The sequence below is a fragment of the Macaca fascicularis genome, chromosome 9 (genome assembly GCF_037993035.2).
Source record: "Macaca fascicularis isolate 582-1 chromosome 9, T2T-MFA8v1.1".
Taxonomy (NCBI): domain Eukaryota; kingdom Metazoa; phylum Chordata; class Mammalia; order Primates; family Cercopithecidae; genus Macaca; species Macaca fascicularis.
The window spans coordinates 113,088,249-113,101,166 of record NC_088383.1 but is presented as its reverse complement, the minus strand read 5'-3'; the positions used below and the strand labels follow the sequence as shown (position 1 = coordinate 113,101,166).

The 12,918-nt window shown below is 51.9% G+C and overlaps 1 protein-coding gene across 1 annotated transcript in view; it reads left to right on the top strand.

Moving 5' to 3' along the window:
* The window catches only part of COL17A1 (collagen type XVII alpha 1 chain), a 55,693-nt gene that overhangs the window by 36,165 nt on the left and 6,610 nt on the right, over positions 1 to 12,918 (top strand). Inside the window, exons 26-43 of the mRNA XM_015456648.4 lie at positions 269 to 322; positions 513 to 548; positions 1,035 to 1,070; positions 1,689 to 1,751; positions 3,018 to 3,053; positions 3,311 to 3,382; positions 4,351 to 4,377; positions 5,320 to 5,355; positions 7,214 to 7,249; positions 7,488 to 7,568; positions 8,614 to 8,649; positions 10,053 to 10,112; positions 10,463 to 10,489; positions 10,808 to 10,840; positions 10,929 to 11,003; positions 11,327 to 11,377; positions 11,911 to 12,036; positions 12,658 to 12,795. Coding sequence (XP_015312134.3) covers positions 269 to 322; positions 513 to 548; positions 1,035 to 1,070; positions 1,689 to 1,751; positions 3,018 to 3,053; positions 3,311 to 3,382; positions 4,351 to 4,377; positions 5,320 to 5,355; positions 7,214 to 7,249; positions 7,488 to 7,568; positions 8,614 to 8,649; positions 10,053 to 10,112; positions 10,463 to 10,489; positions 10,808 to 10,840; positions 10,929 to 11,003; positions 11,327 to 11,377; positions 11,911 to 12,036; positions 12,658 to 12,795 — 1,023 coding nt within the window. The remainder of the gene's footprint in view (positions 1 to 268; positions 323 to 512; positions 549 to 1,034; positions 1,071 to 1,688; positions 1,752 to 3,017; positions 3,054 to 3,310; positions 3,383 to 4,350; positions 4,378 to 5,319; positions 5,356 to 7,213; positions 7,250 to 7,487; positions 7,569 to 8,613; positions 8,650 to 10,052; positions 10,113 to 10,462; positions 10,490 to 10,807; positions 10,841 to 10,928; positions 11,004 to 11,326; positions 11,378 to 11,910; positions 12,037 to 12,657; positions 12,796 to 12,918) is intronic.

The following is a 12,918-nucleotide window of genomic DNA, read 5'->3' as shown; positions in this document are numbered from 1 at the left end:
TGCTGTCTTGAAAATCTTGAGCTGTGGCCAGTGCCTCTGCCAAGGCTCTACAATGTGTTCTAAAGCCTGTTCATCAGCAGGGGCAAGGAAGCTGGGCCAAAATGACTTAAAAAGGACTTGGGAAGGAGTCCATGGAAAGCACCCTTTGACTTTTACTATAGGGTGTGTGCGTGTGTGTGCCTGTATGTGTGCATGTGTGTGCATACAAGTCTCATCATTCCAAAGCTAGGGATACTCATCTGTGTGCATGGTTTCTTCTGCTGGGCAGGTCCTGTAGGTCTCCAAGGGCTCCGAGGTGAAGTGGGACTTCCTGGTGTCAAAGGTAAGCTGGAGGGAGACCTGGGGGACAGTGAGGATCTGATGGACACAACCCACAGCTTGTGTAGGCTGACAAGTGCAAGAGGGGAAGGAGAAGTCAGGATTGGGGGAGCCTGTCTTCAGAGACAGACATTGCCCCTTCCTGGTTGTCCCCTGTAGGGCATTTTACACCAAGGTGTCCATTTCCTTTTTAGGTGACAAAGGACCGATGGGACCACCAGGACCCAAAGGTATGCCACTCACTGCTGCTCGGTCATTACCAGGGCCTGCCTCACTCCTGGGAGCCCAGATGGGACCCTCACTGCAGGGTCTGAGGGTGCACAGGACCTGGACCAGGATCTCATTCTCATCCAAACTCTCAGGGAAACTAGGGCACAAAGAAGGGAAACAAAGCACTAATGTCACATTGAATTCTGGGGTGGTGAATGGTTCTTGGGGTGGTGAAGACACAGCATTCCAAGGCATCTGACCTGTTGTGTCCATGGCACCAATTTGTGCAACAGCAGGGGCTGGGGGTTCAGTCTGTGGGGGGAACTGACTCTGCCAAAGATCAGATGTGCGCCTTTGGCTGCATTAATGCTGTGTCCTCACCGACACCCGCTGACAGGAGCTCACAGTACAGCGAGAACTGACCTGCAGCCGGGGCCTGTTACTGGGTGAGGGTGTTTTCCTTGCTCACAGCTGTGGTTTTTCCGCCTCCCCCTTGTTTGTTTTAGGTGACCAGGGTGAGAAAGGACCTCGAGGCCTCACAGGTCAGTCTGTCATGGGAATCTACTTTAAGCCATCCATGACTTTTGTAAATCCATCAGTCATTAGGTTGGAAAAAATCCAGAAGTAAGAGACCGAATCTGTTTGAAACCCTTCAGGGAACTTGTGATCTAGAAAAAACACAAGATGAGAAAATAAAGCCTGGAATGGAGGATAAGGAGGTATCCAGATATATAGTCCAAACAGTAAATGTTTGGAGCAAAAAAGAAAGTGTAGGGTTGTCTCTGATAATTTTGGGGAATACAGTTGAGAAAATTAAGCTCTTCCCGAAGCAGCAGAAAGTTTGTACCACTGGTTTCCTCTCAACCACTGACTTCCTGCCAACTGGCGTGATTATAAAGGAAATTGATAGTAATAGAGCTGTGACTTAAGGGGTGGTTTTCAGTTTCCAAGGAGATAAGACTCATGCACATGCCCATGGTTCTGATTAGGTGTGGTTTCTGGGTGAGCCCATGCCACTGCCCAGGGGTACCAAGTGGCCCTGACCTTGGAATCAAAGCAGAAGCTGCTTCTTTGACCTCTTGGAGGAGGGAGCAGACTACTATTGTTGAAGCATACACAGCTTGCAAGTGTCCAACCAGCTAGTTCTTTGTCCATTGCAGGCGAGCCTGGCATGAGAGGTTTGCCTGGTGCTGTTGGTGAGCCCGGGGCTAAAGGAGCAATGGGTAAGTGTTCCAAAGGAATGGATTCAGTGAGTTCCCCATTTGAGGGGTCACCACGACCCTGGAGGCAGTCTTCTAGAACTGCCTCTCCTGCTCTCTAATCTGCCCACCCCTGGTAGAGTCTCCCTTGACCAGTCATTTCTGTGTCTGGGCATCCTTTCTGGGGCTCAGAGAGCTGCAGTTACCTCTGTGGGTTTCTTTCCACTTTGGGAGAGGCCTTACAGCTGCCTGTAAGCTCCCCATTCCCCTGGGGAAGATAGTGTTGAAGTCCTTAGGAACCTCAAGTGCTCCAGGAATCCCAGGGCTAGTCTCATGGCCAAATCCAGGTTTTTATCCTTTTGCTCACCTGAGGTGCCTGTCAGCCTGGCTGCAGAAACTGACCAAGAATCTCAGAGGTAGCCGGGTGCAGTGATTCACGCCTGTAATCCCAGGGACTCAGGATGATCGCTTGAACCCAGGAGTTGGAGGCTCAGTGAGCTATGATTACACCATTGCGCTACAGTCTGGGTGACAGAGCAAGAATCCATTTCTAAAAATAAAGGCCAGTGTTGAGGATCAAACCCAAGAAGGGTTTAAACCTCACCTGTGGAGATGAAGCATCTGCACGCTCGTTTAGTTCCCCAGCTGTTAGTGCTGACACTGCTAGGCAAGTGAGATGCTTGACCTCCCTCAAGGGGAGATAAGACTTGCATGAGGTGACAAGTGTCATGCGAGGTACAGAGTGCTGTGAGGATACAGTCGAAGGAGAGATTTTTTTCCAACAGGAAGGATGGAGGAAGGGGCATTTCAAGTGGTCCCAAAAAGTTAGAAAGATTTTAATCATGATCAGTTTGGAAAATTCCATGCAGGGATGACGGCATGAGCAGGGAAAGACAAAGAAATGGGAAAGAGCAAGATATGGTTCCAGAAGGCCACTGTTTTGGAGAGAGGTTACAATAAATAGTGCCTAGAGCAGAGGAGACAAGAACATGGAGGACCTTGACTTCTAGGCCCTCAAGTAAATACGACAAGCATTGAGCATCAAGCTTCTTGAGATGCAATGGGAAGGCACCGAAAAATTCTCAACAGGAAAAGAGACAATTGCTGGTTTAGGAGAAGGGGCAGGGGGAGTACTGTATCCAGAGAGTGTGACAGACAAGGCTGTCCCCTGGCTCATGCCTGCGTGGGCTGCTGGGAGACAATGTGCTTCAAGGACACTGGGACAGGAGAGGGAGGAATCGCAGAAATCACTCCAGGAGCAACTGAGAGACCTTGCTTCTACTTTACCAGGTCCTGCTGGCCCAGACGGACACCAAGGCCCAAGAGGTTGGTCACTGATCTGCTGCCCCAGCCTCACTCCCATCACAGCCCATGTTCCAGCATGCAGCCCTCAGTCCCCTTAACCATAGTGCAGAGGAGTGTACGGCATGTGGAAGTGTGCAGTGTCCAGTTCTGTTCCCCTTCTCCTTCCCACCTGCCAGCTAGTCAGTTAGGAAAACTCTCAGAAACTATCAGCTCAGATGTGATGACCAGTTTAGCTTTCCTAAATGTAAACACTTCCACGTTGGCCACTCTCTCTCTAGGTGAACAAGGTCTTACAGGGATGCCTGGAATCCGTGGCCCACCAGGACCTTCTGGAGACCCAGGAAAGCCAGGTAACAGAGCCGGAAGAGGGAGCCATGGCCCTGCTTAGTGTGTGTGTGCTTTGTGTGTGCAGATGTAGGCATGTGTGTGCGTGTGCATGCACAGGTGTGCAGGTTGTGGGGGAAGGGGTGTATGTGTGCATGGTTGTGTGTTCTTGCAGGTGTGCACAAATGCACCCATGTGTGCCTTATCCCGTTTTCCTCCAGCAGCTCTGCAGGGAACTGCCGTAGTGTTAGGTTGTTTTGTGTGCTGTGGCTGTAGGCCCTGGCACCTCTGGGTAACTAAGTCTGGCAATTCAGAAGAGTGGGATTAACAACTGAGTACAAGGAGTTCTAGAAAGGGGCAAGGACACTCTGAAAACTGCAGACTTGAAGGTCACCTCACTATTTTGCTCCTCTGAGCCCTTCCCCTCTTGTCCTCTCCTGGGACTGTACTGGGCCCTCACCAACACCCACTGGGCAGAGGAGGAAGCCATTGTTAGAGTCTCCACCGAGAGCAAAGAGCAAACTTCTCAGGGCTGCAGGAAGAACAAATGAAAACCAGCCAAGAAAGCTGTGTGGTCAAGGCGGGTGGGCATTCGTCGGGGGCCTCTGAGAGTATAGGGGCCTCCTCAGTCTCCTTTGGCGGGTGCCCAAACAGGAGCCATAGAGGGGGAACCTGGGGCAGCATTGGGATCCATGAGTGTTGAGCATTCTGGGTTTGTGGCTGTCCTCAGATTCCAAAAGGGTCTGTGAACCCTAATAGGCTCAGCACCATTGCCTGAGAAAGCAGTGGGTCGCTTCACTGCAAAGCCCAAAGAACTGCTCTCCATCCAGAGCTGAGAGGTCCATGGATGCTGGCTGCCCCGGCAAGAGACATGTCCTTCTGTACCCACTGACCCTTCCACTGCAATGTCCACTGGTTTGTGCAGGTGTGGGTGTGGCTACCAGGGATGGCCTCAACCCTTCTACTGTTCCCTCTTGTGTCTGATTTTCTGCAGGTCTCATAGGACCCCAGGGACCTCAGGGTGAGTCGCTGGATCACTCCTACCTTCTCCTGGGGTAACTGCTTGGGCCAGGGCTTTTCCTGCAGTCACCAGAGTTTTCGCTCCTCTGCCAACTCCCTGGCACACACTGCCTTTCACTGTGAGTCTTGAGAAGCACCTTAGGAAGGAAAAATAGACACAGAACAATCTAGAACACCATTCTAGTAGAAATGAGATTAGATTGTGTACCAATTCTGTCTGCCTGTGCCCTGTTCCCCTCGGGTGCAGGAATCTGAGAGGAACCCCAAGCTCATAGCAGAGCTCCTGCTAGCCAGGAGAGCTGTTATTCCAGAGGCCCAAGTTCCCCCACTGGCATGGCAGCGCATGGGCGCTCACCCTTGTTCAGGAAAGTCTAGTTTCTCTGGGACAGCCTCAGTGTTAAAGCCTGTCCTGTAGTTGGACCATTGTGCCCCCATATTACTACATCCATCCCCTAATTTCCTGAAAGAAATTAGGCAAAGATTGAAAATGAAATCAGGCAGCAGCCCCCCAGCAGTTGAATGCATAGGTACATGCTTCCGATGCTGTCACAGAGGAGTTCAGTAGTTAAAGGCAAGAGGGTGATGCTGCATTGGACACAGGAAACCCAGCCCCGCCCCTGCAGGGGAGAGGGGAGACAGAGGCTGCTCTGCAGGCTCCAGGTGGCTCATAACCCCAAGGGATGGAACCCCTCCAAAGCTGAGCCCATGGGCCTCTGCCTGCTCCAAGCCACGCTGTTGCCCCATTTCCCAAAGAGGGACAAGGGCTCAGAGCAAGAGGCTCCCCAGGGACTGTCTAGACTAAGGCGGAAGGCAAAGCTGGTGCGGCCCAGGGTTTCAATCAACAGTGTGGCTGTGCTGAGTGACAGAGCACTAGTTACTACCGAAGGATGTCTGGAATTGCTGGGCCTTCATCATCCTGACTTACTTGTTCTAATCACATCAGGACTTCCCGGTACCCCTGGCCGACCAGGAATCAAAGGTAAGCGAATTTCCAAATGAGATTTCTTTCTTTTCACTGGCCATTTTTGTGGAAGGAAGGGATGGACAGGAAGAGGCCTTTCTCTGGCCAGAGCCTGGATCAACAGTGGCATCTAGTGGTTCCAACAGAGGGCTATGAGGCTGGGAGCCCAGGGGTTTGTGAACCAAGCCCTGAGTCCTCAAGCCCGACCTCTCCCCAGACACCTCCCCACCCCACCAACCTGAGCCTTGCAGGAGGTTCTGGAAGGGCACTGCCCTCCCCAGAGCCTTTCCATGCCCTGTTTTGCCTCTGAATGCCCCTATTAGTGCTTCATCCCCCTGGTATGTAGGCTTGGTCCCCTCCTAACAAGTCTCTTCCCCTGGGGCAGGAGCTCCCTTTGCCCTTATCATTCACATCAGCCTTAGTGTGAACGAGTAAATCAGACCTTTCCTGAGAGGTGGCTTTAGTACAGGCAGAGAGGAGTGTTAAGATGCTACTGAGAGGGCAAGTCGGGGTACTCAGAGGGGAGCTCATCCTCAGGGGTCTGACTGGGGCAATGTGGTGATGCCTATACACACAGTGACCCTCTTGTCCAGTTCTGCCTATCAGACCTCAACCCCGAGCAAGTTCAGGGATCCACAGTGCTCAGGGACAGTCTTTCTCCTTCTGTTCCTGTGACCCCAACACACTCCTGAACTTTGACATTCTATCGAGCCATGCTGTGTCATGAGCAGTCACTGTCACTCTTGGTGGGAACCTAAAATAACCACTTTCCAGAAATCATTTCCAGTGACTGATTGGGCCAAGGAGTTCTTTAGGGCTCACTAAATGTAATTCCAAAATAATGATAACTGAGTTTATAGATCCCAGGCAGACCACACTAGGTCCATGGATCTGTTCACAAATGGATGGTACCTTTTGTAAGAGTCTCATAGGTTTTGGAATTCCCAAGGATAACAGAAACCCTCCCTTTTTGAGGGCCCATGACTTCCTGTCCAAGGGGGAGTTCAGACCCTGACTGGACAACATGCACAAGAGGGCCTTTTTACCCAATGTTGGATTGTATCCCAACAAAACAAACTCAAGTGCTTCTCCTGTCTTGTTCATGAGCCCTGGCTGAAGGATGGTGAGCAGAGACCATCCCTCTGCTTTCCCTTCGGGAGACAGCAATAGTCTCCTTTCATTGTGTGAATGAATGAATTGCTCACAGAACTTGGGAAATGAAAAAAAGGGGCCCCTAAAGAATGGTTTCCCCAAGTGAGTCCATGGAGTGTCAGTTCTCAGCACTGCATCCAGTTGATACGTTTGGGAATGTCCTCTTCTCAAAAGTCCTCCACGCACACTTGCATTTTCAATGCTCTGAGACACAAGGCAGAAAAGAGATCTTGTTCACCTTTACATAACTCATACCTTCTCAGACTTACCCACCGCAGAGCCCCCTTTAATCCTGCACAGCCCTACAGCTGTCCCACAGAGCACTCTGGGAATCCTGCTCTGCCTGGGAGGCTCACTGCCTCTGTCCTTTGACCTTTGAGTAATTTTCCCACCTAAGGCGATTCCCAGGCAGAGTGGTGGAATGTGGGAGCGTGAAGGACTCTCCAGTCAGCCTCATTCTGGGCTCACTGAAAGGCAAGCTTTCCACATCCTCAACTGAAGCCAATTCCCTGAATGAAGATGGATGCTCTGGCCTCCAGGGGCTCCGGCTGAAAGGACTTAATGCATCTTGCTTGCCTGCCTTCAGTTCATTAAAATGCCTTTAGCCTGAGGCTGAGAGGCCCAGAAGTGGGTCCCAAACGCAATCAGAAGCCTTGAAAATGGCTTATTGAGCCACTAATTGATCCTCAGAACAACCACTCTCGGCCTTTTCCTCTCTTTCTAGGTGAACCAGGAGCTCCAGGCAAGATCGTGACTTCAGGTAGGCAGGTCCTAGAGGGACCCTCCTTTCTGTGTCTTTCTTATCCTGGGCACCTACCTTGGCTCGCAGTGTTCTGGGCAGGATGTGGCGGCAGCTTTTTGGATCAGTAGAGGGGGAGGAGGGAAATTTAGCAGTGATGAGAAGAGATGGCAGGCAGTCCACCACAGCCTGGCTCGAGTCCCAGCACCTCTGAGTGAGAAGAGTAGGGCTCAATGTTCCATGTGCCTTCTGCTTTCAGACGGGTCATCAATGCTTACTGTCCCAGGCCCCCCAGGGCCTCCTGGAGCCATGGGACCCCCGGGACCTCCAGGTGCCCCAGGTCAGTCTGTTTTCTTGCTTTGCCCCAAATCAGCAGTAGGTCTTGGTGGTAGTGACTAGCCCTATTTGTTCAGATCCTGAGACCCAGGGCAGGAACTGAATCTGGTAAACAGAATAAGGAGTTTGGCCCGAGAAAAGCAAACCCTTACATTGTCAGACAATGAACTAGATCAGTTATCCTACTTCACAGCATAGGAGGCGAATGTTCTCTCAGCATTTACAGAAGGGGAAGCTGAGGCTTGGGGCAGGTAAATGGCCTGCCCAAGGTCCCACGGCCAATAAGCAGCAGGACAAAAGATTTGGCCCAGATCAGTCTACCTCCAGAGCCTGTGGCCACTCAGAAGACCCAGTCCTCGAACCCTTTGTTTCCTCCTGGAAAACGATTTGATATTCTGCATCCAGGGCAACAAAAATGCTAGGTATCTATTTGAAGAAAATATCCCCAAATGGGATGGTGACAAAAATATGAAAACTTCGGAACAAAGTTGTTAGGAGATAAAACAAATACTTATTGAGAGAGCAGGACACTCAATGCCTGCTCTGTGGTTTCAACTGTATTTTTACAAGATGCAAAAAAGAAAAAATGCTGGAAGAAAATAAAATAAAATGCCCACAAATTGAAGAGTTATGGACAATTTGTTTCCTACCTTTCCAAAGTGCCTTTTTGTTATATGTATTTTTAATTATTTTAAATTTGTGTGTACAAATGAAGTGCACAACTTATCACAACCAATGCCAGAATGTACCAGCCTTCCCTCCTGACAAGCTCCAGTGACAAGGAATACGTAGAGGCACGTAGAAGTCCCTAACCATTACAGGACAGCAGCAGAGAGGGCAGTCCTGCCTGCCCCGGGCTCCTCGTACCTGTCAGAGATGTTCTCACGCAACTGGACCACAGAGCTGGTCTCAGATTGCTTATTGCTCTCAAATAAGCAAGGTGGCCTCTTTGGGTCTCTGTTCCATGCCTTGGGAGGAATTATGCCTTTAGTTCTTCTTATGACCCTACACGCGTGATTTAGCCTTTTCTTCCTCAACCCCATTTCCAGGCCCTGCCGGCCCAGCTGGTCTCCCAGGACCGCAAGGTAGGTCACACCCTGCAAGAACGCAAGGCGATGAGCCAGGTCGGGAGGACTTTCCTCTCAGGGTGGACATGGGCCCCTCTGTTCTAGATGACGTGAAAGATGTGTTTTGGAAAAGGAGGAGAGGGCCAGGGCTCTTCACCAGGGTCTTGCAAGCTGATTCCCTGGAGCTTGGGGCAGCTGTCATAGAAGTTCTGGGAGTCCAAGAGGACCAGGGGCAGACTTGGCCTTGAAGATGAGTATCTGGCAGGAGTGCACCACTGACCCAGGGAGCAATGACAGGGGTCTGTGGGTTCTTGGCCACAGGCCCAGGCTGAGAGGACTGACTCCCAGGCCCTTTAAGGAGCCCAGGTGGAGACTGCCGGGCCTCCCACCTGGACATCTGAAGTGCAGAACAGCAAAGGCTTCAGCCCACCCGGTCCGGCGCTCACTCTGAGCTATCACTGTGTTAGGAGCTTGGTCTTCAGTATTTCACCGAGTCTTCCCAACACCCCTGTGATGTAGATCTTTTTGACCTTGGTTTACAGAGGAGGAAACTGAGGCTGAAAGAGGTTGAGAACTTACCCAAAGTCACCAGCTAGACATGTGGGAGCAGGGGTTTGAACTCAGACTTTCTGACACCAAAATCCAGTGTATCCCCGTCATTCCACATGCTCTTATCTGCTGTCCGGGAACTTGACTATGGTCTTGCCCTGCCTCTGAGTGAGGGGGCACCCTTAGCAGATGAGGTGCTGCAGGTTCCTGTGCCATGACACAGGGCCTCCCCTCTTGTCAGGAAGTCAAGGCACACCTGTTCTCCACCTCAGCCCTTGTCCTGCCATGAACTGTGGCTGTAGCCTTGTGGCCACAACCTACTCACCAGGGTTCCTGCTCCTGACTTCCTTGGGGATGTGTTTATATAATCTTCCTGCTTGCTGCACATGGAGGGAATAACCATGTCAACCCAACCACCCTGGTAGTCTGGCCTGAGGGAGGGAGCCAGCTCTGCCCTTGGGGAGCTTCTGGCCTAACCAGGGAGACCTGGTTCCTATCCTTGGGGAGCCCAGGTCTGATAAAGTAGGCAGGATACATGCACATGAATAAGTGCTGACAGTACAACATAGAAACTTATGGGAATAACTTTAAAGCAAGCATTAGGCCAGAACCTGTTCCTAGTGGAATATCCATCCACCCATCCATTTACCCACCCATCTACCCATCCACCTATCCATCCCCCTATCCATCCATCCATCCATCCATCCATCCACCCACCCACCTACTCATACACCCACCCATTCATCCATCCACCCACCCATCCATCCATTTGACAAGTATTGATTGAGCATCTATGTCGTCAGGTGCTGTGCTAAGTGCTGCTTCCTCACAAACATCAGTGTCCATACTCAAACTATTTCTTTCTTCTGCAGAAACCTTCCTCTCTGGCCCCCCAGGCCCACCTGGCCCCCCAGGTCCCAAGGGAGACCAAGGTGAGAACAGTGTATCAGGGAACCCAGAAGCCAGTATGTGTCCTCTGTTTACCTGCTGGTTGCCAGGAGGGTTTGGATGAAGCTGAATGAGCTGGGGCATTTTTGCATCCTTCTGCCTTATCCCATTGGGAGCTCAGCAGCCTGGAGCAAAGGTAGCAGGGACGCACAACAGTCAGAAACTCTACAAAGGATAGCCACCCAACATTGGCCTAGTGAAAAGAGAGGCACAAGGAACCCCAAGTTCTATATCAGCTCCAGCATTGGAACCCCTATCCCCTCCTCCATGGGTCCACTGAAACCACAATGCCTGGCTGGTACCTGTCTCATAGCTCTCTGCCTTTCTCCCTCAGGTCCCCCAGGCCCCAGAGGACACCAAGGTACAGTAGAGCTGGCATCAAACAAAACCTGGGATAGCGGTGGGGGTGGCAAAAGCTCACCTTCCAAGAGCTTTGAGCTTGACAGAAAGGCACGTGGTGCAAATAAGCAAGAGTAGAGCAGCATGTCTCTAGGAATGGTTGAGTATGTGCATGGGTGTGGTGCAAGTCTGTGTGTGTGTGTGTGTGTGTGTGGCATCTCTAGGTACTGCCCAAAAGGCAATGCAGCCCCAGCAATCATGGATCTTGGGGAGGCTCTACGGGGCTGTTAGTGGGTGAGAAAAATGAGACTGACTGTCCCTCTCTTGATGTGTTCCTCAGGCGAGCAAGGCCTCCCAGGTTTCTCAACCTCAGGTAAGGGCTGAGCCCCGCCCCATTCTGGCTCTGGCCAGAGCCTGTCCGAACCCTGGCTGACTGCATTGTGTGTGTTGTTGGCTTCCAGGGTCCAGTTCTTTCGGACTCAACCTTCAGGGACCACCAGGCCCACCTGGCCCCCAGGGACCCAAAGGTGACAAAGGTCAGTGAGGGAGCAGCGAGAAGGTGATGAGGAGTAGGGGTGAGCCTGGCACCCACAGCCCAGAGCCTGAAGAGATGGCAGCAAGTACTTATCAGTGTAAAGTCTTGGGAGAAAGAAGAGGCTGGAGGAAGGAAAGGCCAGAGGGAGAAAGGGACAAGGACATGGAGATATAGCCTCCGTGAAAGGGAGCTGTGGTATTATTACAAAAATGAGGCCAAGAGCCATGGGACAATTGTTGAGACACACACTAATAAGTGTGATTTGGCTTAACCAGGGAAGGCTTCCTGGAGGAGGTGATGCAAACTTCTCATTTTGGATTGCAGGTGATCCAGGTGTCCCAGGGGCTCTTGGCATTCCTAGTGGTCCTTCTGAAGGTAAGAACTGAAAGTGACCAAAGTTCCTCTCCGCTTCTTCTGGTGAAGGCTGATCATTCCAGTGAGGATGTTGCTCTATTCGTTCATTCATTTTTCCATGATTGATTGTTGACTATCTCCATGTGCTAGGGCCTATGAGCTGCCTTTAAGGAGGTTATGAGATATGGGGTTGAGGGAAGGACCCAGGCACATATAATGATAACTAACAATGCAGACTCCACATGATGGAGAACGGAAAGACCCTGGGTGCTGGGGAGTTGAGAGAAGGGGGATGCCATGTTGGGGGTCCTTCAGCAGGTTGCAGAAGGAAAGGGTAGTTCAGCCTGGGGCAGCTTCCTAGCTCCGTGCCACTTTCAGACAGTGGCTGCTATAGGCTCTCCTTTCTTCTCTTCTTGGGGATCCTTCACCTTGCCACTATCCTATTTCTCCCCCTGAGAAGACCCTCCCTCCTCAGACCATGGAAGCTATTCCTGGGCCCGTTTGTCTGACCGTAGGGTGGAGAAACGACACAGGACACTTTCTCTTTGCTGCAGGGGGATCATCATCGAGCACCATGTACGTGTCAGGCCCGCCAGGCCCCCCTGGGCCCCCTGGGCCTCCGGGCTCTATCAGCAGCTCTGGCCGGGAGATTCAGCAGTACATCTCTGAGTACATGCAGAGTGAGTGGCCGGCCGCCCCAAGCCGTGGGGACAAGAACACGGAGATACAGTCTCTGTGCAAGGGAGCTGTGGTATCATCACAGAAATGGTGCTAAGAGACATGGGACGATGTCGGGCAGTGGGAGAGTGTGTGTGTGTGTGCGCGCGCGCGTGTGCGCATCGAGGAAAACAGTGTGTGTGTCCGGGCCTGGGTCTTCCCCCTGCAGAGCCAGGCCTACAGGCCTGTGAGCTCCCCAACACCAGCCTTCTCGTAGCTGCCCCCGACACAACCTCACCCTCGCCCACACCCTGGGAGGAGGCTGGCACGCGCTCATTCCCATGCACACACGCGCTTTCACACCACACCCTGCATGTACTCATTTGTCAAATGGGTGGCTGGCTGGAGTCTTGCTGGCCCACAGCCCTCATGGGCCACTTGACCCAGCTCAGGCCTCTGCCTCAGTTTCTCCATCTGTAATTAAGGGAATGACAGTGACGGGGAGTCTAGGCTCCCTCCTGGCCCAGCCTTGTGCCCATGTGTGGGGTGGGGCAGGCATGTTATCATGTGCTTCTGGTCACCTCTGTGGGGAGAACATGTCCTCTTGGGACAGTCTTGACTTTGCTTTGTTCCTTGGTTGGCAGGTGACAGTATTAGGTCTTACCTATCCGGAGTTCAAGGTCCCCCAGGCCCACCTGGTCCCCCAGGACCTGTCACCACCATCACAGGCGAGACTTTCAACTACTCAGAGCTGGCAAACCACGTTGTGAGCTACTTACGGAGTAAGCCTCTCCCCATGCCCTGCACCTGGCACCTTCCTCCTGTGGCTCTGCTTCTGCTCCCAGAGCCTCATCTCCTCATTTGCTGTTTGCTTTGCCCTTCTCTGGAATATGAGTTTTAATTCT